This window comes from Pristiophorus japonicus, chromosome 19, assembly GCF_044704955.1.
Source record: "Pristiophorus japonicus isolate sPriJap1 chromosome 19, sPriJap1.hap1, whole genome shotgun sequence".
In the NCBI taxonomy this organism is placed as follows: domain Eukaryota; kingdom Metazoa; phylum Chordata; class Chondrichthyes; family Pristiophoridae; genus Pristiophorus; species Pristiophorus japonicus.
The window spans coordinates 89,086,473-89,113,568 of NC_091995.1; the positions used below are offsets into that span (position 1 = coordinate 89,086,473).

Consider the following 27,096-nt stretch of genomic DNA (forward strand, 5'->3'; position numbering starts at 1 on the left):
ACCCACCCTTTCCTTCAAACACTGTTTGTCCCACCTGTAACAGAGACTGTAATTCCCGTTTTGGACTGTTCAGTCACTTGAGAACTCACTTTTAGAGTGGAAGCAAGTCTTTCTCGATTTCGAGGGACTGCCTATGATGATGAATCCAGGTGGAGCGGTACTTTTAGCGCCATGACAAGGTTTGCGCCTCCCGCCCAGAAAGTCATCAGACTCGGTCGAGGATCTGACAGGGGTCTAAATCAGCCGTTGCACACCAGAGCGGGGGTGAGGGATAACGAAAATGCCGGCGCTAAATTTTAACTGAGTCATTACGCATGCGCGGAACTCTGATTCAGATCCCGGGAAAAGCCGAGTCTTAAAGGCACAGCACAGTAATGTACCCATTAACGTTTTCAAAATCACTTTTTCTCAAGCTGAACTCTTATGCTGCAAACTGGGAGGCTCACGTGCTGTGTCTAAACGTTGCACTGACTGTGACCTCCGAGGTAAGCGCTTCCTCATCCCTTTAAGTCGCCACCAGTTAACGACTCTGCAAGCCTGCATCGACTGTTTCTCCAGATGTTTGGCAGCCACTACATGAGGCGGCCACACCAAATTTACCGACCGGTGCAGAGCGCAAAATTCACGAGAACTCCCTCCCTGTGTTTGGGCTCATTCGAAAGGAAATTTAATTTGGGACTATCAACCAAAACGTTTGGAACTCTAAAGTGCTTATGGCGGAAACTACGAACTTTAATAGAGTTATGAACTTTTACAAGACAAATTCAAGCCTGTGGGCGGACCTAGGGAACAAAGCCCACTTGATTATTGGAACTGTCTGGTTGTGAGGACTGAGGTAACCTGTCTGGAAGAAGGAGTATTTGGAAATCTTCCTCCACAAGAGACATTACCATCACAGTATCACCCAGAGATAGCTCGCCATCAACATGGGTCTGGACAAACCATTTTCAGCATATACATCACAAAGAGGCCCAATCCAGCCTGTATGCAAAAGACTAAGCACAAAAGGACATTGCAATTACCAAACTAATTTTTCCACCAGGAAACAGTTTTTCGAAGATCAACCCACCCAAGACATTTCAACTTTAACGAGCCCGACAAAATATTACAAAGGATTGTGAACAGATTGGGTGGCAAGATTAGAACACTGAAATCGTATAACTGCCCCTGTTTTCAACAGAGGTTAGTGGGGGGAGAGAGGTGGTCGCTACTACCTCATCAAGACAAGGAGAGAAACCAACGCGACAGTTGTAAAACTAACTTCTCCAGCCTCGAAGTCTTGAAGGAAGGAAGGAAGGAAGAACATCACCATCTACCATTAACTATCAAAAGGATTGGTAAGCATAAGTCCCTGCCTGCCCTGGAGTCTAACCTAGCTAGAATTAGGTATTGGGAGGTGGGAGGTATAAATTTACTGCAACCCCCTTTGAACGTGTAGTGTATGGTACTTTATTAGAGTGATTATAAGTTTGACCTTGTACCTTTCCTTGTCCTGTCCTTTATTAGAGTAATAAGCCTGTATTACTTTGACTGTAATAAAACCAAAGTTCTTTGCATCAAACCAGTGTCCTCTGCACTTTTGTCACCCCCCCCCAAATAAATCCAGAGTACACAACCCAAGGGAGGGGGAACGATTCGAAACCGCTCAAGTTGGTCAGAAGGGAACCTGACCCCCTCATAGAGACAACACACCCCAACAACCCCCCCCGCCTTTACCATGGCACAAGCGTGGGCATTGCACCATGAATACGTCATGATCGGAGCGATAGTTGGCAATACTGGTTTGCGTTCCTGGTGAGCCTCAAATGAATTTTCGGTCGTGGCGCTAAATGCTGCACTCCCGATCGGTAACCTCTTACGCTCCCATTAATGCCCCCTTTGGGCACTAAATGAGGTGTTAAGACAGCCGAAAATCCTGGGTAATTTCCGGCTGTTATTGTTCATAAGCGTGTGCTGTTCTGTACGTGTCTTGCAGACATAATATCTGTCAATAAATGGGGTCACTTAATATGGAATCTGAGCCCAGTTTGAGTGTGATGCATTAATAATACTCCCTTCCGAAGCAGTTTGCAGCAGGCACTAGTGATCCAGGAAGGTGCGAATGCTAAAGGCAGGGGTAGAAAACCATAGAACCGCCGTTCCGGTTCATAGCGTCCATTGTTATGATCAACTGCTAATTTTAAACCGGAGATTGATAGCTTTTTTTTAACCAGAGGTATTAAGGGATACAGGCCAAAGACAGGAATATGGAGTTAGGTCGCAGATCCACCTACCTTGGTTCTCTGCCCCAGAGGGCTGTGGAGGCCCAGTATATTTTAGACAGAGACCGATAGATTTTTGGATATTAAAGGAATCAAGGGATATGGGGACAGTGCAGGAAAGTGGAGTTGAGGTAGAAGATCAGCCATCAGGCTTCTTCACGCAGAGGGTTGTGGGGGTCTGGAACTCACTGCCTGGAAGGGTGGTGGATGCAGAACCCCTCACTACATTTAAAAGGTGCTTGGATGGGCATTTAAAGTGCCGTAACCTGCAGGGTTATGGACCTAGAGCTGGTAATTGGGATTTAGACTGGATAACCTCTTGTTGGCTGGTGCAGATACAATGGTAAGTACTGCAGGGAATCGAATACAGCCAAAGTGATCTAGATTAGTTTCGATCGCCTAGATGGTTCGGAGTGGAAATTTCCCAGATTTGTTTTTCCCCAATTGGCCTGGGTTTTTATCTGATTTTTGCCTCTCCCAGGAGATCACATGGCTCCGGTTGGGGTGGAGCGTAGAATGTTTCGGTCTAAGGGGTGTCACAGTTGTGTGGGGCGGACTGGTTGGGTTGGGTGCTCTTTACCTTTCCGCCATTGTTCATTGTTCATAGGTAACCTTCAGGGCTGCTGACCGAGGGCCGTGCGGCTATTTAGGGTTAGGGTCGACCGGCGTGGACACGATGGGCCAAAGTGGCCTCCTTCTGCGCTGTAAATTTCTATGGTTCTATGATCTCACTGAATGGCGGAGCAGGCTCGAGGGGCTGAATAGCCTTCTCCTGTTCTTATGTTGAGACCATAACAAGAGGGAACCAGCAGACTAAAACGCCCTCTGACTACATCACACTGGAGGCAGCGAATTTGTGAGAGAAAGCCTTCCTATTCCATTTGACATCAGAAGAGACATGAAGATCAAGACTTGATAAGGAAAGTAAAACAGGAGTCTACAATGGACATGTACAACCTGGCTAACAGCCCACAGTACAAATCAAAGGTAAAGGCCCCCAGCAAGATGTTGCTGTAGTTTCAGTTCCACGGGCAAGGATCACTGACAAAAATAATTTTACTCATTAGCAAACAGCTTCTAACCTTGGTGGTTTATCAGATTGGAGGAGTAAAAAAACATTTATCAAGGGATCCTTCTCAAGTCATTGTTGGAATTTGAATGAACAGCACTTATAACACGATTTTTTTGTAGACTTGAGACATGAGGAAACTTCAAAGTGTTTAAAAAAAACACAAGAGTTCCATTGACCCATCAAAGGGCATAGAGAAGATGGGGATATAGTGATTTAACTATTGCATTGCAAGTTCACTGGAGGTTGTGTGCAATCTGAAGGTAGTTGAGGAATGTAGGGGGAGAATCGACAGCAAAAAAGAGGGGCTCGATGATAGCGAGTACAATTTCGAAGTTTTCAGATGATATCAAACTTGGCAACATAGCAAATAGTGAGCGGGATGGTAGCTGTTATGTACGGAAGAACTCCACAAGACTGAGTACTGTAGCTAAAACTGATGTGACCTTAGTCTCTTTAATACAACTCCAGAGTGCCTAAGCAGCATGACAGGCAACCTTTTATACTCCCTTGCACGAGGTGTGCAGGTGACCCTTGGGCCTCCAACAGTTGCGCCCTCTGGTGGCAAGTCTTACAGTTACAATGTCTACATACATAACATCACTCCCCCCCCCCCCCCCCCAAGGTCTTTAGGGCCCTACGCTCCCTGTTTGATTGTCTGAGTTCAAACTCTGGCATGGGTGAGTTGGTTGGACCGTTGTTGCACTGAGGCACGGCTGGTCTGACAGAACTGTTGGGAGTGGTGGGTTCATCCTCCTGATTGACAGCGAGGTCGATTGCTGGTTGGGTGTGTGTTGGTGGATCGATGATGGTGATGTCCCCTTCAGGTTGTTCCTGGTTGTCGGTGAACCGCAGTTTGGTCTGATCCAAATGGTTTCTGCACGTTTGTCCATTCAATAGTTTGACTATCAACACTATTCCCCTCCTTGGACAAGTCAGTGCCAGAAACCCATTTAGGACCATGACCGTAATTCAGGACAAACACAGGGTCGTTAACATAAACGTCACGCGATACAGCCGCGCGATCGTGGTACATGTTTAGCCGGTGACGCCGGGTTTCCACAAGATTAGTTAGATCCGGGCGGACTAGGGAAAGCCTGGTTTTGAGTGCTCTCTTCATTAACAATTTTGCAAGGGGGATCCCCAGTGTGTGAGTGGGGTCCCATCCGGTAGCTGAGCAGAACCCGAGATAAGCGGGTCTGCAAGGAGCCTTCCGTCACACATTTCAAGCTCTGCTTGATAGTTTGGAATGCCCATTCCGCTTGACCGTTGGATGCGGGCTTAAAGCGGGCAGACCTGACATGTTTGATGCCATTGTGGGTCATAAACGCGTTGAATTCCGAGCTGGTGAAACACGGTCCATTGTCACTGACAAGGACGTCGGGCAAGCCATGGGTAGCGAACATAGCCCGGAGGATTTCAATGGTGGCAGTGGATGCGCTGGATGACATGATTACGCATTCAATCCATTTAGAGTAAGCGTCCACTACAACTAAAAACATCTTTCTGAGAAAAAGGCCAGCAAAATCTACAAGGATCCTGGACCACGGTTTGGAGGGCCATGATCACAGACTCAATGGAGCCTCCCTTGGCTCATTGCTCAGTTGTGAGCACGTGTTGCACTGGTGTACGCATGACTAAGTCCGTGTCAATGCCGGGCCACCAAACATGCGACCTGGCTATAGCCTTCATCGTGACTATGCCTGGGTGGGTATTGTATAGGTCTTGTATAAACGTTTCCCTGCCTTTTTTTGGCAAAACCACGCGATTATCCCATAAGAGACAGTCCGACTGGATAGACATTTCATCTTTGCGTTGGTGAAATGGCTTAATTTCATCTTGCATTTCCCCGGGAACGGCCGACCAACTCCCATTGAGGACACAACTTTTTACAAGAGATAGCACAGGATCCTGGCTGGTCCAGGTCCTGATCTGGCGAGCAGTGACGGGTGACCCCTCGCTCTCAAAAGCATCCATGACCAGAAGCATGTCTGCGGGCTGCACCATTTCCACCCCGGTAGTGGGCAATGGTAGCCGACTGAGGGCATCAGCACAGTTCTCCGTGCCTGGTCTGTGGTGGATAACATAGTCATAGGGGGACAATGTTAGTGCCCGTCTTTGGATACGGGACGAAGCATTGGTGTTTATACCTTTGCTTTCTGAAAACAGCGAAATGAACGGTTTGTGATCGGTTTCAAGCTCAAACCTAAGTCCAAATAGGTATTGGTGCATTTTCTTAACCCCATATACACATGCTAATGCCTCTTTCTAGACCATACTATAGGCTCTTTCAGCCTTAGCCAGACTTCTAGATGCGTATGCAACCGGTTGAAGTTTGCCCGATACATTGGTTTGCTGTAACACACAGCCGACCTTGTACGAAGATACATCACAAGCTAGCACTAATCATTTACACGGGTCATACAGCACAAGTGACTTATTAGAACAAAGTAGGATTCTGGCCTTCTCAAAGGCTGTCTCTTGAAATTTACCCCAAACCCAGTCATACCCTTACGTAGCAACATGTGCAACGTTTCCAGCAAAGTGTTTAACCCGGGTAGAAAGTTACCAAAATAGTTGAGGAGTCTCAGGAACGAACGCAGTTCCGTCACATTCTGTGGTCTGGGTGCATTCTTGATGACCTCTGTCTTTGAGTCCGTGGGTCTGATGCTGTCTGCCGCAATCTTTCTCCCCAAAAATTCGACCTCTGGTGCCAGGAAAACACACTTGGAGTGTTTCAGCCTGAGTCCCACTCTGTCTCGTCGACTTAGAACCTCTTCCAGGTTGTGCAGGTGTTCGGTAGTGTCACGACTGGTGATCAGGATGTCGTCTTGGAACACAACGGTGCACGGAACCGATTTCAGCAGACTCTCCATGTTCTTCTGGAAGATGGCAGCAGCCGAGCGAATCCTAAAAGTGGTATATAAACAGTCCTTTGTGTGTGTTGATGCACATCAGTCTTTTCGAAGATTCAGCCAGCTCCTGTGTCATGTAGGCAGAGGTTCCATAGAAACATAGAAAGTAGGTGCAGGAATAGGCCATTCGGCCCTTCGAGCCTGCACTACCAACCAATATGATCATGGCTGATCATGTAACTTCAGTATCACATTCCTGCTTTCTCTCCATACCAGTTTGGGATGGGGTTAGGACCAACTTGGTGAATGACTTCCCCCCGCTAACGTTGTGAACAGGTCATCTGCCTTAGGCAGTGGGTACTGGTCCTGTAGTGTGACTCGGTTAATCGTTACCTTGTAGTCTCCGTAGATTCTGACCGTGCCATCGCTTTTCAACACCGGAACAATCAGACTGGCCCACTCGTTGAACTCGACTGGTGAGATGATTCCCTCTCGTTGAAGTCTGTCCAGTTCGAACTCAACTTTCTCCCTCATCATATATGGAACCGCTCGAGTCTTGTGATGAACGGGCCTTGCATCGGGGACTAGATGGGTCTACACCTTGGCACCTGTGAAGTTGCCGATGCCTGGTTGAAATAACGACGGAAACTTGCTCAGCACTTGGGCGCATGAGGCATCATCCATTGAAGATAGTGCTTTGATGTCGTCCCAGTTCCATCAAATCTTTCCCAGCCAGCTTCTGCCGAATACAATCTACAGTGATAAATCATGCACAGCTCCAGCGTACGATACCTTAACCGTTGCACTGCCAATGACTGGTATGAGCTCTTTGGTGTAGGTGCGCGGCTTTGTCTGAATCGGGCTCAGTTTGGGCCTTTGGGCCTTGTTGCCCCATAGTTTCTCAAAAGACTTCTGACACATAATTGACTGACTTGCCCCCATGTCCAACTCCATTGATACCGGAATACCATTCAATTTGACTTTCAGCATAATAGGAGGGTCCTTGGTGGCGAAAGCGTGTGCCCCATACACTTCTTCCTCGGGTTGAGTTGCCTCTCTTGTTTGTTCTGCGTGATCTGTGCCGGATCGATCATCCTCTGCCGACTCTGCCACGTGGTGAATCGCAGCACTCTTGCACATTCGCTGGAGGTGCCCTATTGTTTCGCAGCCTTTGCACATGTAGTGCTTGAATTGACATTGATGGGCTCGATGATTACCCCCCCGCAACGCTAACATGGTGCTAATGGATTTGCATTCACGCCCGATGGTGGACTCTTTGAGTCATCCTAGGTTTTGCAGCTGCAGACGTGTAGGCCCTGCCATATACAGTTCTGTCTGCTAGCGACGTTATTTTATGCACAGTATTTGCCGGTGTGCTTCGATGCTGGGAAGATATCTGTCTGGTATTATCGCTCGCGGATATGAATGCCTGGGCTATCGTGATGGCCTTGCTCAGGTCTAGGGATTCAACAGACAGTAGCTTGCGAAGAATGACCTTGTGGCCGATGCCAAGCACAAAAAAAGTCCCGCAGCATTTCCCCCAAAAATCCAGCAAATTCACAAGTTCCTGCAAGGCGTCTCAGGTCAGCAGCATAACTCGCCATGTCCTGGCCCTCGGAATGATGGTGCGTGTAGAAGCGATACCTGGCCTTTAAGACGCTCTCCTTTGGCTTGAGGTGGTTCCGAACCAGCGTACACAACTCTCTATATTCCTTCTCCATTGGTTTCTCCAGTGCTAGCAGATTCTTGATGAAGTCTTATATTGATGAGGAGAATCGCCCCGCGCTTGATCGCTTTATCGTCCCCATCCAGCTCGTTGGCCATGAAGTACTGGTCGAGACGCTCAACGAAGGCTTCCCAATCATCACCCTCTACAAATCTCTCTAAAGTACCAACGGCAGCCATGACCGCGTGAAAGTTCGTAATCTGTTACTCGTCACCAATTGTGAAGTATGGAAGAACTCCACAAGAGTGAGTACTGTGAGCTAAAACTGATATGACCTTAGTCTTTGTAATACAATTCGAGTGCCGAAGCGGCATGACAGACAACCTTTTATACTCCCTTGCACGAGGTGTGCAGGTGACCCTTGGGTCTCCAACAGTTGCGCCCTCTGGCGGCAAGTCTTACACAGTTACAATGTTTACATACATAACAGTACTATTTTGAGGAGGCAGGGGGGATAGTCACCAAATCTTTGTAGGTGGCAGAGCAAGTTGATAATGTGGTTAAGAAAGAGCAAGGGACATTTGGCTTTGTAAATAAGGGCACTGAATGGTGCAATTTCATAGTTTAGATGTTCACGGGGCTGGGCACCATTAACAGCTTGGGGAATGTTCAAGGCAATGGCTGATGATTCACAAAAGTATTTGAGAATAGAAGTCCAGAGTTGCATAACACAACATGGAGGATCACTGGAGGAAGGGCTATCCTAAAAACATAACCCATGCACATAGATAACTCCAGTTGAAGAACTAGCATCTGCACAAAGTGCCTAATGGCCTCCATCTGTGCTGTTATTTCTGATTGGGCCAGGCTATTAAGCTGATGAAAGATTTAAGAGCAGAAAAAAAGGCTTGCATTTATATAGCGCCATTCATGACCTCAGGATGTCCCAAAGCACTTTACAGCCAATGAAGTACTTTTTGGAGTGTAGTCACTGCTGTAATGTAGGAAACGCAGCAAATTTGCGCACAGCAAGCTCCCACGAACAGCAGTGTGATAATGACCAGATCACCGTTTTTTTTTTAGTAATGTTGTTTGAGGGATATATATTGGCCCCAGGACACCGGGATTAACTCCCCCTGCTCTTCTTTGAAATAGTGCCATGGGATTTTTTTCATCCACCTGAGAGAGCAGACGAGGCCTCGGTTTAACGTCTCATCCGAAAGAAGGCACCTCCGACAGTGCAGCGCTCCCTCAGCTCTGCACCTCCGACAGTGCGGCGCTCCCTCAGCACTGCCCCTCCGACAGTGCGGCGCTCCCTCAGCACTGCACCTCCGACAGTGCGGCGCTCCCTCAGCACTGCCCCTCCGACAGTGCGGCGCTCCCTCAGCACTGCACCTCCGACAGTGCGGCGCTCCCTCAGCACTGCACCTCGGACAGTGCGGCGCTCCCTCAGCACTGCACCTCGGACAGTGCGGCACTCCCTCAGCACTGCCCTGGGAGTGTCGGCCTGGATTTTGTGCTCAAGCCCCTGGAGTGGGATTCAAACCTCAAGAGGCGAGGGTGCTGCCCACTGAGCCATAGCTTTCTGACTTTAGAATTACAGATGTGTGGGCAACAGGGGGAAAGTGATGGAGTGGCTAAGGGACTGGGTTGCTTATTTTCTAAGCAAAGTTGAATACTTATGTTGAGTCTGTTATACAGAAATAGGGTGAGCAAACATTCCTCACAGGGCATCCTCCATCATGTTGCACTGCCATGGTCCTCCAGTATCGCAGCATCGCCCGCTGCCATGGTGCTCCAGTATCCCAGCATCCCTCACTGCCGTGGTCCTCCAGAATCCCAGCGTGCCGCGCGGCGCTGGGAGCCTTGGTCCTCCAGTATCCCAGCATCCTGCGCGGCGTTGGTGCTCCAGTATCCTGCTCTCCGCGCCGATGGAGGCGAGTGGTGGTGCCGCACTGAGCTGCTGCCTGCTCCTGAGCCTCTTCGGTGCTGGTTTCTGCAACTCCCGGAGGGTGAGTGAGTGAGTGAGTGTGAGGGAGAGGGAAGTAGGGAGAGTGTGGGCGGGGAGGCCGTTGGGGATGGAACGCCGGCCCCTGCTTAAACTGTGGCTGCACAGCCAGACCATAATACCCAGCAACAGGGTCAGCCAGACCATAATACCCAGCAACAGGGTCAGCCAGACCATAATACCCAGCAACAGGGTCAGCCAGACCATAATACCCAGCAACAAGGTCAGCCAGACCATAATACCCAGCGACAGGGTCAGCCAGACCCAACAACTGGGGCAGCCAGACCATAATACCCAGCAACGTCAGCCAGACCATAATACCCAGTGACAGGGTAAGCCAGACCCAACAACTGGGGCAGCCAGACCATAATACCCAGCGACAGGGTCAGCCAGACCATAATACCTAGCGACAGGGTCAGCCAGACCATAATACCCAGCGACAGGGTCAGCCAGACCATAATACCCAGCGACAGGGTCAGCCAGACCATAATACCCAGCGACAGGGTCAGCCAGACCATAATACCCAGCGACAGGGTCAGCCAGACCATAATACCCAGCGACGGGGTCAGCCAGACCATAATACCCAGCGACGGGGTCAGCCAGACCATAATACCCAGCGACGGGGTCAGCCAGACCATAATACCCAGCGACGGGGTCAGCCAGACCATAATACCCAGCGACAGGGTCAGCCAGACCATAATACCCAGCGACAGGGGCAGCCAGACCATAATACCCAGCAATGGGGGCAGCCAGACCATAATACCCAGCGACAGGGGCAGCCAGACCATAATACCCAGCGACAGGGTCAGCCAGACCATAATACCCAGCAATGGGGGCAGCCAGACCATAATACCCAGCGACAGGGTCAGCCAGACCATAATACCCAGCGACAGGGTCAGCCAGACCATAATACCCAGCGACAGGGTCAGCCAGACCATAATACCCAGCGACAGGGTCAGCCAGACCATAATACCCAGCGACAGGGTCAGCCAGACCATAATACCCAGTGACAAGGTCAGCCAGACCATAATACCCAGCAATGGGCACAGCCAGACCACAATACCCAGCAACTGGTACAGCTAAACCTATGCGGAGGAGGGGGTCCCCAGTGGAGGTCTCTTGACGTGAGAGTCCTCTCCTGCATTATTGGGGATCTGGCATGGAGTGTGTTGCAAGGTGCAGTCCCATCCATCAGATTTTTAAGTCACTTCGCAAGCTCCCAGGCCTTCTGTGACTTTTTCTGCCTGGCTAAGCCCATGTTCTGTGTCTACATGGAGTGCGAGAGGTTGGATCCCCTGTTTAATTTGAAGGGACTGCTCCTCAATTTCTGGCTGCTCTTCAGTCCCACGCTCCTGATCTTTCGCCACCCGGTGTGGAGAGGGGAGGGGAGGGCATGAACAGGCCCATGTTAGACGTGTTTGATGGGATTGTTCACTCTGGCTGATTGCCTCTCTTCCACAGCTTTATCTGTTTTTGTACAACCAGATATCTACCATATGTTCATATATGCAGACACCTTCTCCCATATATGCAGTTGATCTTATTCATGTGTACACTAACACTTCCATGCATGCATACATACACCTGAACTTGCTCGTGAACAAACTCAACTGTAAATACATTCCTACCGATACACAGCTGGAGCATTGTATCAAATTCTGGGCACGACACTTTAGCAAGGATGTCGCGGTCTTAGAGAGAATGCATAGGAGATTTACAAGAATGGTACCAAGGATTTGAGACTTCAGTTACATTGAGAAACTAGAGAAGCTGGTGTTCTCTTTAGAGCAGAGAAGGTTAAAGGGAGATTTGATAGGTGTTCAAAATCATGAAGGGTTGTGATGGGGCAACGTAGAAAGATAGAAACATAGAAAATAGGTGCAGGACTAGGCCATTCGGCCCTTCGAGCCTGCACCACCATTAAATAAGATCATGGCTGATCATTCATCTCAGTACCCCTTTCCTGCTTTCACTCCATACTCCTTGATCCCTTTAGCCGTAAGGGCCATATCCAACTCCCTTTTGAATATATCCAATGAATTGGCATCATCAACTCTCTGCGGTAGGGTATTCCACAGGTTAACAACTCTCTAAGTGAAGAAGTTTCTCCTCATCTCAGTCCTAAATGGCTTACCCTTTATTCTTAGACTATGTCCCCTGGTTCTGGACTTCTCCAACATCGGGAACATTCTTCCTGCATCGAACCTGTCCAGTCCCGTCAGAATTTTATATGCTTCTATGAGATCCCCCCTCATCCTTCTCAACTCCAGTGAATACAGGCCCAGTCGATCCAGTCTTTCCTCATATGTCAGTCCTGCCATCCCACGAATCAGTCTGGTGAGCCTTCGCTGCACTCCCTCAACAGCAAGAATATCCTTCCTCAGATTAGGAGACCAAAACTGAACACACTAGTCCAGGTGAGGCCTTACCAAGGCCCTGTACAACAAGATTGCTAATTAGTCCTTTCTCATTACACATCACCCAGTCTAGGATGGCCAGCTCTCTAGTTGGTTCCTCGACATATTGGTCTAGAAAACCATCCCTAATACACTCCAGGAAATCTTCCTTCACTGCATTGCTACAAGTTTGGTTAGCCCAATCAATATGTAGATTAAAGTCGCCCATGATAACTGCTGTATCTTTATTGCACGCATCCCTAATTTCTTGTTTGATGCTGTCCCCAACCTCACTACTGCTGTTCGGTGGTCTGTACAGAACTCCCACTAGCGTTTTCTGCCCTTTGGTATTCCGTAGTTCCACCCATATCGATTCCACCTCATCCAAGCTAATGTCCTTCCTTACTATTGCATTAATTTTCTCTTTAACCAGCAACTCCATCCCACCTCATTTTTCTTTCTATCTATTCTCCCTGAATGTTGAATACCCCTGGATGTTGAGTTCCCAGCCTTGGTCACCCTGGAGCCATGTCTCCGTGATGCCAATTACATCATATCCGTTAACTGCTATCTGCGCAGTTAATTTGTCCACCTTATTACGAATACTCCTCGCATTGAGGCACCGAGCCTTCAGGCTTGTCTTTTTAACACACTTTGCCCCTTTAGAATTGAGCTGTAATGTGGCCCTTTTTGCCTTGGGTTTCTCTGCCCTCCACTTTTACTTTTCTTCTTTCTATCTTTTGCTTCTGCCCCCATTCTATTTCCCTCTGTCTCCCTGCATAGGTTCTCATCCTCCTGCCATATTAGTTTAACCTCTCCCCAACAGCACTAGCAAACACTCTCCCTAGGACATTGGTTCCGGGCCTGCCCAGGTGCAGACCGTCCGGTTTGTACTGGTCCCACCTCCCCCAGAACCGATTCCAATGTCCCAGGAATTTGAATCCCTCCCTTCTGCACCACTCCTCAAGCCACATATTCATCTGAGCTATCCTGCGATTCCTACTCTGACTAGCACGTGGCACTGGTAGCAATCCTGAAATTACTGCTTTTGAGGTCCTACTTTTTAATTTAGCTCCTAGCTCCCTAAATTCGTCTTGTAGGACCTCATCCCGTTTTTTACCAATGTCGTTGGTACCTATATGCACCACGACAACTGGCTGTTCACTCTCCCCCTTCAAAATGCCCTGCACCTGCTCCGAGACATCCTTGACCCTATTACCAGGGAGGCAACATACCATCTTGGAGTCTCGATTTCGACCACAGAAACGTCTGTCTATTCCCCTTACAATAAAATCCCCTCTCACGATAGCTCTCCCACTCTTTTTCCTGTCCTCCTGTGCAGCGGAGCCACCCATGGTGCCATGAGCTTGGTTGCTGCTGCTCTTCCCTGATGAGTCATCCCCCTCAACAGTACCCAAAGCGGTGTATCTGTTTTGCAGGAGGATGACTGCAGGGGACACCTGCACTATCTTCCTTCCACTGCTCTTCCTGTTGGTCACCCATCCCTATCTGGCTGTGTACCCTTTACCTGCGGTGTGGCCAACTCACTAAACGTGCTATTCACGACAACCTCAACATCGCGGATGCTCCAGAGTAAATCCACCCGCAGCTCCAGTGCCGCAATGCGGTCTGTCAGGAGCTGCAGCCGGACGCACTTCCCGCATATGTAGTCGTCAGGGACACTGGAAGCGTCCCTGACTTCCCACATAGCACAGGAGGAGCATTACACGTGTCCGAGCTCTCCTGCCATGACTTAACCCTTAGATAAACTTAATTTGGCAACAACAATGCTAAAAGGTTACTTACTGATAAAGAAAAAGAAAAACTACTCACCAATCACCAGCCAATCGCTTACCCCCTTGGCTGTGGCGTCACCCTTCAATTTCTTTCTAATTTTTTGCCTTCTCTGCCTGCTGCAGCTGCACCGGTTGGCCTCTTGTAGTCCTCCCGACTCGACGCTGCTCCGGGTAAATAAGGAGAAACTGTGGCAGAAGGGTCAGTAACCAGTGTGCACAGATTTAGGGTACCAGAGAGGAGATAAGAGAATGTTTTTTACACAAGGTGCTATCGTGATCTAGAATGTGTTGCCTGAAAGGGCGGTGGAAGCAGATTCAATAATAACTTTCAAAAGGTAATTGGATAAATGCTTGAAGGGGGAAAATGTGTCGGGCTAACAGGAACAGCATATAGTGGGACTAATTGGATTGCTTTTTCAAAGCACCAGCATAGGCACGATGGGCCAAAATGTCTTCCTTCCATGCAGTATCAGTCTCTGTTCTATAAACGCACCCAGGGTGTGTACACATTCCTAATTACGCACATTCACATGCGGATGTTCAAAAATGCCCTCCGATGGGTACTCAGAATTCTAGACATATATGCTAAAATGTGGATTGATAGAACATTTAAAAAAAATTGTGACTGGCATTGCAGTGTGCAGCTTGTTATTCTGGACGCTTAACTTATGCTATTTGCCGCCTACATAAATATAAGTTGTTGGTGTTTTTGTCAGCGTGTCCTCAAACCAAGGACATTACTGTCTAAATAGTGTTCTAAAATGAAGGTTGACTGTTTCCTTAGGGTATTTTTTTTTTTTAAACGGAAAGGTTGAACTAATTGGGGAATAAGTCCTTTGATCCAACGAGAATTGTCATTTTCCAAAATTGTATCTTCGCACTTACCGTGGAAGACGATGTGAGTGGTGGAAGTATTCATAGCATGATTAACCGTCCCGGCCACAACCATCTGTATACCAGCCGATTGTTCCATATGTTCTCATTCTCTCATCTCCCCTCTGGTTATCTTGCCTGCAATATCGAGGAGTAGGGAGGGAGCGCTGTACAACCCATCTGCGGCCAAAAGGCTTCTGTTGCCTGAAGCAGCTTTTTACTGGTGCGTTGCACTTGAAGTAAAACCAGAAAAAACATCTCGAGAGGGTATTCTGTGCCTCTTTAGGAATGTACGGCACCTTGTGTAATAGTATGGAAGTGGGATAGTCGAAATACTGTGCATCTTAAATTATTTACAGACTGAAAACGTCTACCAAACTCCCTAACGTGCAAAAGTTAATGAGCTGCATGGTAGTAACAATACTTTGCTCTATTTTGTACATTCCATTGATCCATGCTGTATCTTTTGGGTGTTTAGTAATTCTTAGCAAATTTTGTGTAAATGACAGCAGGCAACAGCTGAAAGACGGCTGGGGTAGAGGGTACAGTGTATTTGCTGGAGGATATATTTGACAGCTCTGTAGGTCCCACTTGTTTATGACTGAAACAGGAAATTTTAAACTTTGGAAGGGAAAGAAAGACTTGCATTTATATAGCGCCTTTCACGACCTCCCTGGACGTCCCAGAGTGCTTTACAGCCAATGAAGTACCGTTTGAAGTGCAGTCACAGTTGTAATGTAGGAAACACGGCAGCCAGTTTGCACACAGCAAGCTCCCACAAACAGCAATGTGATAATGACCAGATAATCTGTTTTTTTTTTAATGTTGATTGGGGGATAAATATTGGCCCCAGGACACCGGGGCTAACTCCCCCTGCTCTTCTTCAGAATAGTGCCATGGGATCTTTTACGTCCACCTGAGAGAGCAGACGTTTAGCGTCTCATCCGAAAGACGGCACCTCCGGCAGTGCAGCGCCAGCCTAGATATTTGTGCTCGAGTCCCTGCGGGACTTGAACTCATAGCCTTCTGACTCAGAGACAAGGGTGCTACCCACTGAGCCAAAGCTGACGCTGAAATGTGCATGTGTGGACATCATGTGAGGATAGAATTGTGATCAGCTGTGACCTGTTGCAAAAACCATCCACTGCCTTTTGGCCAACATGCCTTCAGGAGAGTAGCATACAAGGCTGGAGTGACATGAAAAGAAAATCAAAGTTCAAGTATTCAAGTGGTGGGCTGCACCTGTTACACATGTCTGTAAGTACTCAGTCTGTCTCACAAGTCTGAATCCTTTTCATGGTCCTCTGCTGGTTAGATTGAGTAGAGCTATCCAGTTTCCAACAAGCTATCCTTTAACTTTACACACCTCTGACAGCGCTGACAGTAACATTTCAATCCAAGAGAAATGTTAGAAACCGATCAAGACAGCTTTAGCAATCAGCAAGGGTTGGAATTATTTCAGGCCTGGAGCGCTGCCCAAGCTTGAACCATTTTGATGAAGATTCACATTGCACTACCATCAGACGTTCAGAGTTTCGGATCTTGCACGGCTTGTCCGACATCCAGTACTAGATGAGCGGAAATTTCCTCCAATTAAATGTTGGGAAGACCGAAGCCATTGTCTTTGGTCCCCGCCACAAACTCCGTTTCCTAGCCACCGACTCCATCCCTCTCCCTGGCAACTGTCTGAAGTTGGACCACACTGTTCGCAACCTTGGTGTCGTATTTGACCCCGAAATGAGCTTCCGACCACATCTCTGCGCCATCTCTAAGACCGCCCACTTCCACCTCCGTAACATCGCCCCGACTCTGCCCCTGCCTCAGCTCATCTGCTGCTGAAACCCTCATCCATACCGTTGTTACCTCTAGACTTGATTATTCCAACGCAATGCCTGTCTGACTTCCCAATTCATCCAAAACTTGGCTGCCCTGTATCTTAACTCGCACCAAGTCCCACTCATCCATCATCCCTGTGCTCGCTGACCTACATTGGCTCCCGGTTAAGCAACGTCTCGATTTTAAAAAAAACTCTCATCCTTGTTTTCAAATCCCTCCATGGCCTCGCCCTTCCCTATCTCTGTAATCTCCTCCAGCCCCACAACCCCTCCGAGATGTCTGCGCTCCTCTAATTCTGCCCTCTTGAGCATCCCTGATTATAATCGCTCAACCATCGGTGACTGTGACTTCTGTTGCCTAGGCCCCAAGCTCTGGAACTCCCTGCCTAAACCTCTCCGCCTCTCCTCCTTTAAGACGCTCGTTAAAAAACCTACCTCTTTGACCAAGCTTTTGGTCACCTACTGTTAGATCTCTTAATTTCCAATGAAATACGAACTCCGATGGTAGTTTTAACTTTTTAATCTTGGCAGAGAGCAACAAACTGCTGGCTGATTGCCAGTTCATTTGTCTTACTGAAACCACATGGTCAAAATGGCTGTATTTATGCCTGGATCAATTTACAGAAAAGAACTCGCCTTCTTTGACCTTATTGGCTCAATACCCAAGGTCCTAAAATGTCACGGTGATTGATGAGTTAATGCAACATGCTGAGCAGCACGTAGTAGCTTTGACTTGGGGGTCTGTGAATTTTCAAAGCCTGTCTAAATGAGCCTGTTTGAATACTCTATCAATCCCCCCTTTGATTCTTTCACAAACTGAATCATAAAACTTCAGGTATCACTGGTTAAACATTCTACAAAATAATTTCATACATGTTAATAGAGTTTCCTTCTAAAATTTATTGATGTGTTTCACCACATGTCCGGACTAGTAGCTTCCGCACAAATTTACATCAACCCGAGTTCCATCGTGGCCACAATGGAAGTCTGGTTTTAGTAGGTTAATTAACCTTATTCCAATTTAATCCAAATCAATATCTTAATTCAACCAGTAAACAATCTTCCCTTAAGCATAACATACCCCTGTGCCACGTACAGATGGTCTGCTGGGACCTGCAAGGTGTCTCACCTGCGGGACAGCAGCTACAGCCGCCTGGTCACAACAACATTTAATCAACATAAACAAACATTATAAAAGTAAAATAATTACAACAAATAGAATTAAACCTTCCACCAATGAAGTTCCTATTGAACCTAGCCATTCAGTGGCTCCACTCCACAAAGTGAATGATGGGGGTTGCTTAAGTTTTTCTACCTCCTTTTGGATATGCTCCGCTAAGTGGGTAATTTCTTCGGAGCTATCTGGGATATATGTGCAACACTCAGTTCCGAGAAGGGCGCAAGTACCTCCCTTTTCAGCCAGGATGTAATCAAGGGCCAGTCTATTCTGTAGGGCTACTGTGCGGATTGCTACCATTTCTGCATTGATTTTAACTAGGGCCTCTGAGGTATCATTGGCTACCCGTTCCACAACGGATGCCATGTAATGGATTCCCTTGCCAGTTTGGCGGTCCCATACCTGGGGATCAGAATGGCAAAGAACCTCTCTGTTTCTGTGATAGCTCTCTTAGGACGGTGTAAATGTTCCGACAGTGACTTTATAAGAGACATATAAGGCACAATGTAGGCTAAATAGCAGGATCCCATCCAATTCTGGGGAAGCCAAGGGTAGGCCTTGTGGCCACACACCCAATAGGTGCCATTATATGCAATGAATGTTAGCTGTTTCTTTGTCAGCAACACTCGGGGCCTGTCCAGGCTTTTCCATCTGTTTTATTCAGAATCCCTGTTACGTTAAAAATTCCCACATCGGCCCAGTTTGGACGGTTCCGTGGCTTGATTATATTATAATTCCGGGAGCAGTTACTATACCCCATATTTTGGCCTCCTTTGATGTTTCTAATCAGACAGACCGATTCCCCCGGTCTTCCTAGTCCCGTTGTATTAGTGATAACAAAAAATGGATTACCTCAAGCTGCCGATACCTGTCAGGAATCAGAACTAATAGCATTGGTTAAGTTCTGACAGTATGATAACAAAGTGTCACCCATTAAGTGAAAATCAGCTTTCCGTAAATCGATAATTCCTGGCAGCTACATGGGTCTTCCTGTTATAATTTCAAATGGGCTTAGACCTGTAGTTCTGTTCGGGGTTGCCCTAATGCTACATAGCATTATTGGTAGTGCCTGGGGCCACAGTGTTCCTTCAATTCTTCTTTCTTCAAAGTTCTAATTGACCATGTCACCCGACCATCCTCAAAATGCAACGATGAATCTACTTGGATTAGAACGTCCATTCCCAAAAGGGGTTGATCTACTGGGCCTATCCAGACCGGCGTGGTTAGTTCATGTGGACCCAGCCCTATAAGTACCGGTGTTGTCCTTTTAATTTCCATTTTATGGCCTCCAACTCCATAGGCTGTACGTACCCTACCATCCAACGGCAAAAAGTCTCCATATTGTAGGGCTAAGCATGTTAATTCCGCCCCTGTGTCTAAAAGACAGTCCACTTCCTTATCGCCCACCCTCACAGTTATATATAGCCCATCTCCCCTTTGTTGTATTAGTGCGAGGAGGGGGGCCAGGGTGGGCTCTAATTGTTTTTTGCTATCCCAAATAACTCCTTCTGTTGTTGTATTGTCAGTCGCTTAAATGCTTCTATGAGGTCGTTATCTTGTGACAAGCCTGGCTTGTTGGCTGAATTGTATCCCTGGCTGCGTCCTCTTCCTCAGCCACGACCTTTCTGTTTTGCCCTGCACGTCTTGGCCCAGTGACCTTCTTTCCCACAATAATGACATTTTCCGGGTAATTTTCCCAATGACTGTTTATCGGAATCCTGGGATTTCCATCCCATAGCCTGTACAGCTCGGACTTTAGCTCCCATATCCCGCTCTAATTGGTTACATCCATCCACCAATGCTGCAAAGGTAGTTCCTCTACCTTCCCAGTCCGCTAACACTACCTTAAGCATTTTGGACAGTTCTGGCTTTAGACCTGCCACGAAAGCTGCTTTCAAGGGTCCAAACACTTGTTCATCCATTTCCTCATCCGTATTATTCATACCCGAATGTTCTAGCCACGTGCATCTAAACCGCTCGTCATACTCCAGGACCTCCTCTGTTCCTTTCTGTTGGCAGGCTGCAATTTTTCCCCAGTCTGTCTTAGCTAGACTGAAGGCTTGTAGCCAGTGTTTAATCGCCTCCCATCCTGCGTCTAATTCTTGCTCATTCTGCCCCAAAGCTTCATCTACCTTGTCGTGCAATTTTCTTCCCTGTGTTTTTGACACCATTATGGTCAACATTTGCACTCCGTCCCAGGGATGAAGTTGATATATATTTCTTAAACGGTCCAATTGGTCCCACGTTTTTACTCCCCCTTTCTTTGGATTGGGCAATTTCTTGGACCATTTATCAATTTTCTCTGGGTCTGCCGGAGCATGAACTATGTATTCTTCGTACACCCTTCTCTTTGTTTTTTTGGTTCCGCCCTCATCCGCAGTCTCTTCTGATTTGACTACAACTCGTCTTTTTTTAAATGGGGCAAAGTGACCCCCTAATTCATCATCCTCCGACACTGTATTGTCGGAGGATTCAGAATCCGTATCTATTCCTCGGTCGTGTCTTCGGGTTTGCGCTTTTAATTTATCCAAACATGGGTACCCTGGGAATTGATCAATACATTTTCCTTTTCCTATTACTGTCTCTTGACCTAATGATTTTTTTCCATTCTTTAATTTCACCTTTAAGATCTTTAACTTCCGCTTCCAGCTTTTCAAGTTCAAGCTTTTTCTGTCGCAGCTGTGCACAAACTGCTTGCAATTGATCCTTTGTACTGATCAGTTCTCGATCATGTTGGGAACGCATTATAATTTCATTCCGCTTTCGAATCTGTCCCATAACCGCTAGGGACCATCTAGTTCGCTCTTTATTTTTCATACGGGTCGTTTTTCCCCAGACCCTTTTAATCTCGTCCAAGGACCATTGTTCTTTGGAGGTTCCGTACTTTTGTTCGATCTTAATACAGGTTTTAGATAAGTTGAATTGTTGCTCTATGTATTCTTTCAACTGTTCGAGAATTAAATCTAGCGAAACTTCAGGTGGTGCCTGCCCACCTTTAACAGTTGTAGGCAATTCTTTGCTCTTATCTCCTGCTGCCATTTCTTTACTGGGGTCTCGAGCTGTAAGCTTTCCAGCCGATCAATAGGTCGGTGATTAATTAACTAACACACCGCCGAAGTTTAGACGTCTATGGGACCTCGAGCCGACTACCAACGGGAGGGTTCGCAAACCGGAGGCTTCCGGAATCGCGTAGAAGGAGAGGCGAATTTAGACTTTTGACCGAGGACTTTTTAAAAAAAAAAAAAGAGGTGTCCTTACCTCAGTATGTAGGTCCGATGTCCAAAATTCAGTTTCTTTCCTCAGCGATCCTGTTCGCAGCGGCAAAATTGTTAGATCTCTTAATTTCCAATGAAATACGAACTCCGATGGTCGTTTTAACTTTTTAATCTTGGCAGAGAGCAACAAACTGCTGGCTGATTGCCAGTTCCTTTGTCTTACTGAAACCACATGGTCAAAATGGCTGTATTTATGCCTGGATCAATTTACAGAAAAGAACTCGCCTTCTTTGACCTTATTGGCTCAATACCCAAGGTCCTAAAATGTCACGGTGATTGATGAGTTAATGCAACATGCTGAGCAGCACGTAGTAGCTTTGGGGTGGGGTGGGGGGGGGTGGTTGGGGGTGGGGGTGGGGTGGGGGGGGTCGGGTCGGTCTGTGAATTTTCAAAGCCTGTCTAAATGAGCCTGTTTGACTACTCTATCATCTGCCATAATTATTTCTTACGTGGCTCAGTGTCAAATTTATTTGTTTTGTCTTATAACATTCCTGTGAAGCGCCTTGGGATGTTTTACTGTGTTAATGGCGCTATATAAATATCAGTTATTGTTGCTGTCCGTGTCTGGGAATAGAACATGTTCTTGCATCAGCGTTGGCATGGACTTTATCTGGGACAGCGTAAAAGTTTTCCTTCTCTCCTCCGACAGTGTGCTTCAACCCCAGCCCCACAAGAACGCTGCCTAGTGCACTGATGGGCTTGCGTGAGTGAGACTGCAATCTGTAGCCAGTTGTGAGCGGCCTGTGTTGTTGTACTGAGTTGAGGCAGTCCCGATTGTTGTACAGGCACCACCCTGAACAGTTTGCCTGTGGGTCGTATCCAAACCCAGGTTCTCGAGGTAAAGCAACAGTGTACACACCTCCTGCACGACACAAGTCCTTGAGAATGTCAGTTTTGGTTCTCTGCTGCTCATTACCTTCACTTCGGCCTGGTGATCTCTGAGGCAGAATACATAAATGAAGCTATCTGAAATGATTTTGTCACAGATTATGAACGGTGCTTAAAAATAAGACATAAATAAAATTAAGTATTCCATTTGCTCCCCGAGAAGGTGCAGGTTTCTGCCTTCGCTGTATACTCTGTGCAGTCAGCTTGTGATTTACTGCACGCTATTGTCCAATAAATCTGCATTAATGACAGATCTAATGGCGTGCAGTGAGTGCTGCTCGGCACTATCGAGATTTGGGTGTGCTTGGAAATTGACAGGAATCTTTCAACTTTGAATTGTGCCCAACATATTTGACTCCGAGGAAAAGGAAGCTTTGAATGTAATGTGCAGACCCCTTGATACATTTTGCAAATGTGAATAGTTGCTGGAAGCTGACTTTTAATTAGCAATATAATTACTTACAATGAGGTATCACTGTGCTGTCATGAGGCTCCTTTAGCATGTTGGTAATAAAACCCTATCTGACTAATTGCTCTCGGGCAATGATTTTTAATGTTGGTGCCAATACGCGTCTTTTGTGACGGTTTTAATTCATCTCTTTAGTTATTCCCATTACTGCCACCAGGGCGAGACATGTAACCACCGGTACTTGTGTGATACAGCTCGTAATACTCTCTCCAAACATACACTAAGTTTGGAAATACAAAACATGTAATTGTGCTGCCGGGTGATTAGCATGCTTCAAATGCATCTATCGCAAACAAAAAAATCAGCTGCCCATCACTGCAATCCTGCTAATAACACCACATCATCGACATTAGTGTCAATATTGCATCTCAACTTTTACCAGATGTCACGGCACGCCATCTTTTTCAAGTCCCTCAATTTGGCAGAGTATTGGTGGGGTACAATACCCCACCAATACTCTGCCAAATTGAGGCTCAGTGGGTAGCACTCTTGCCTCTGAGTCAGAAGGCTGTGGGTTCAAGTCCCACCTCCGAGACTTGAGTACAAAATCCAGGCTGACACTCCCAGTGCAGTGCTGAGGGAGCGCCGCACTGTTGGAGGGGCTGTCTTTCGGATGAGAGGTTAAACCGAGGCCTCGTCTGCTCTCTCTCAGGTGGACATTAAAGATCCCGCGGCACTATTCGAAGAGCAGCAGAGTAGTCCAGACCAATATTTATCCCTCAATCAACATAACAAAAACAGATTATCTGGTCATTGCTATTTGTGGGAGCTTGCTCTTAATCATCATAGGCGGTCTCTCGAAATTGAGGAAGGCTTACTTCCACTCTAAAAGTTAGTTCTCGGAAGACTGAACAGTCCAATACGGGAATTACAGTCTCTGTCACAGGTGGGACAGACAGTGGTTGAAAGAAAGGGTGGGTGGGGAGTCTGGTTTGCCGCACGCTTCTTCCTGTCTGAGCTTGGTTTCTGCATGCTCTCTGATACTCTCATAATGAAGGATGAAACTGAGTACTGTGAGCAATGAGTAAGTGTGACCTTAGCTCCTTTAGTAAGACGCCAGAGTGCAGGTACCTCGTGGGTGGTCTGCTTATATACAGTGCTCCCAAAGGATGCTGGGATCTGTTGGGATTCCAACAGGTAGGCCCTCTAGTGGTGGTGTGATGCAGGTTACCAAGGGTTAAATACATAATACTCTCGGTGACAGGACTCGAGATGCTCAGCGCCCTCCCGGATGCTCTTCCTCCACTTAGGGCAGTCTTTGGCTAGGGACTCCCAGGTGCCGGTAGGGAAGTTGCACTTTATCAGGGAGGCTTTGAGGGTATCCTTGAAAACGTTCCTCTGCCCACCTGTGGCTCACTTGCAGTGTTGGAGTTCCGAGTAGAGCGCTTGCTTTAGGAGTCTCGTGGTGGGCATGCGGACGATGTGGCCTGCCCAACGGAGCTGATCCAGTGTGGTCAGTGCTTCAATGCTGGGGCTGTTGGCCTGAGTTAGAACACTGATGTTGGTGCATCTATCCTCCCAGTGGATTTGAAGGATCTTGCGGAGGCTGGTGGTATTTCTCCAGAGCTTTGAGGTGTCTACTGTATATGGTCCACGTCTCTGAGCCATATAGGAGGGCGGGTATCACTACTGCCCTGTAGACCATAAGCTTGGTGCCAGATTTGAGATCCTGATTTTCAAACACTCTCTTCCTCAAGCGACCGAAGCCTGCCCTGGCACACTGGAGGCGGTGTTAGACCTTGTTGTCGATGTCTGCTCTTGCTCATAGTAGGCTCCCAAGGTATGGAAAATGGTCCACGTTGTCAAAGGCCTCGCCGTGAATTTTGATGACCAGGGGCAGTGCTGTGTGGCGGGGTCAGGTTGGTGGAGGACCTTTGTCTTACGGATGCTTTCGTACGCCACGGTGAAGATGTTGATGATGGCTTGGAGTTCAGCCTCCAAATGTGCGCCAGACGCAAGCGTGGTCCGCGTACTGCAGTTCGATGTGGGAGCTTGCTGTGCACAAATTGGCCGCCACCTTCCCTAAAGTGCAACAGTAACTGCACTTACTTCATTGGGACGCAAGGTCGCGAAAGGCGCTATATAAATACTGTGCCGTAGTGGGATGAAATGGGGTTGCCCCTCTGATGATCACTTGGTCCATTTCTGTTTTGCTGGTGGGGGGGTGGTTTGACTGAAGGCAGCCTCTTCAGTTGTAGGGATATAGGAGCGTATATTTAATGAGAGAGAAAATGTCTCTGTGTGATGATTGCACAACTACAGCCAGATACAGCTGGGAATTCGAGGTTTAGCATTGGGTCACTTTTCCTATTTTCTTAATTAATGTGTGATCCATAATGAGGGCAAAAGGGCAAATTTATTACAACTGTCGAAGTGTCACAGGTTCTCTTATCAACGTTATCCAACTGAACTGAAACATCAGGTCACACTATGATGTTTTATCGTCTTCATTTTTCTTCGTTTAAAAAAAAATGTTAAAAGCATAAAAAGGGAAGTACTTTGCATTGAATATATTTCCCTATCAAGTAGTCCCTCCTTCCAATTTTCTATTTGTATTTTTGATGCAGATCTGCCTGACATACACATCCTTTTCCCCGAATCCTCACTGCTTGAAATTAAGACCCACTGTGACATAAGAAATAGGAGCAGGAGTCAGCCATTCGGCCCCTCGAGCCTGCTCCGCCATTCAATAAGATCGTGGCTGACCTGACCTTGGCCTCAACTCCACTTCCCTGCCCCGCTCCCCATAACCCTTGACTCCCTTATCATTCACAAATCTGTCTGTCTCCACCTTAAATATAATCAATGACCCAGCCTCCACAGCTCTCTGGGACAGAGAATTCCAAAGATTCACGACCCTCAGAGAAGAAATTCCTCCTCATCTCCATCTTCAATGGGCGACCCCTTATTCTGAATCTCACATTCCAGCTTATTTTTCCTTTTCAGCTCAAAGCTTTGGAATTTCTTATCTTCATTTCCACCCATAATGTTCAAGCTGTTAAAAGCCAGGTTTAATGTTGTCCAGTACTGACTTAGTCACCCCTGCCGCTTTTAAAACCTTGATGATGTCTTGACCTGTAGGTTTTTGGCCATCACCTAAATTTCTACAATGGTTAAATTAAATTTGAGCAAATTTATAAGGATGATACCAGAAATACGAGGGTATACCTCAGGAAAGGATGAACAGGCTGGGTCTCTTTTCTCTTGACGAAAGAAGGCTGAGGGATGATCTAATAGAGGTCTTTAAAATTCTGAAAGGTTCTGATAGTGGATACAGAGAGAGTGTTTCCACTTGTGAAGAGCATAGCTCGAGGCCATCAATATAAGATATGCACCAAGAAATCCAGTGGGGAATTCAGAAGAAACTTCTTTACCCAGTGAGTGGTGAGAATGTGGAACTCGCTGCCACAGGGAGTGGTTGAGGCGAATAGTATCGATGCATTTAAGGGGAGGCTGGACAAGTATATGAGGGAGAAGGGAATAGAGAGTTATGCTGATAGATTTAGATGAGGAAAGACTAGAGGAGGCTCGAGTGGAGCATAAACTCTGTGCCGTATATCCGATGTAATCATATGTAATATTTATCATGCGCACTTATTTTTGAGAAGCTCTGCTGCACGAGCTGCTTGGCCTCCGTGACTCATGCTGAACCTGGTAACGCTTGCTGCTATTACTGAGCACAGAGTGGGAATAACATCTATTCTCCAATGCTGCAGTGGTGCACACACCCACTCATTTCTCTTCCTTCTCTTTCAGCCAGGTGATGTTCTTGACTCTGAAATCGCAGGACTGTCTGTGCCCCTCGAACACTCATTTGAATTTGGTAAGTCCAAATAGTTGATGGGAATTGAGCTGCAATATAGGAACAGCTTTACCAAATGGTAATCCTCATCTTCCCAGGTGGCTTCATTGGTGCAACTGAGACATACACGAGGAGGTCCAACATAAGAACATAAGAATTAGAAGCAGGAGTAGGCCATTCGGCCCCTTGAGCCTGCTCCTCCATTCAAATGAGATCATGGCTGATCTTCGATCTCAACTCCACTTTCCTGAACTATTCCCATATCCCTTGATCACTAAAAAATCTTATCGATCTCTGTCTTGAATATACTCAGACTGAGGCTCCACAGCCCTCTGGGATAGAGAATTCCAAAGATTCACCACCCTCTGAGTGAAGAAGTTTCTCCTCATCTCAGTTCTAAATGGCCGACCCCTTAATCTGAGACTGTGTGACCCCTGGTTCTAGACTCCCCAGCCCGGGGGAAACATCCTCCCTGCATCTACCCTTGCGAGCCCTGTAAGAATTTTGTATGTTCCACTGAGATCACCCCTCATTTTTCTAAACTCGAGGCCTAGTCTGCTCAATCTCTCCTCATAGGACAATCCCCCCCCATCCCAGAAATCAGTCTGGTGAACTTTTGCTGCACTCCCTCAATGTCAAGTATACCTTTCCTTAGGTAAGGAGACCAAAACTGTGCACAATACTCCAGGTGCGGTCTCACCAGGGCCCTTCATAATGGCAGTAAGA

At 47.2% G+C, this 27,096-nt stretch overlaps 1 protein-coding gene across 1 annotated transcript in view; it reads left to right on the forward strand.

Annotated features, from left to right (window-relative positions):
* Positions 1–9,732: 9,732 nt before the first annotated feature.
* emc10 (ER membrane protein complex subunit 10) overlaps positions 9,733–27,096 on the forward strand; it is a 62,811-nt gene continuing 45,447 nt past the window's right edge. The window contains exons 1-2 of the mRNA XM_070862353.1: positions 9,733–9,863; positions 26,325–26,391. Of these exons, the coding sequence (XP_070718454.1) occupies positions 9,783–9,863; positions 26,325–26,391 (148 nt within the window). The 5' untranslated portion in view covers positions 9,733–9,782. The remainder of the gene's footprint in view (positions 9,864–26,324; positions 26,392–27,096) is intronic.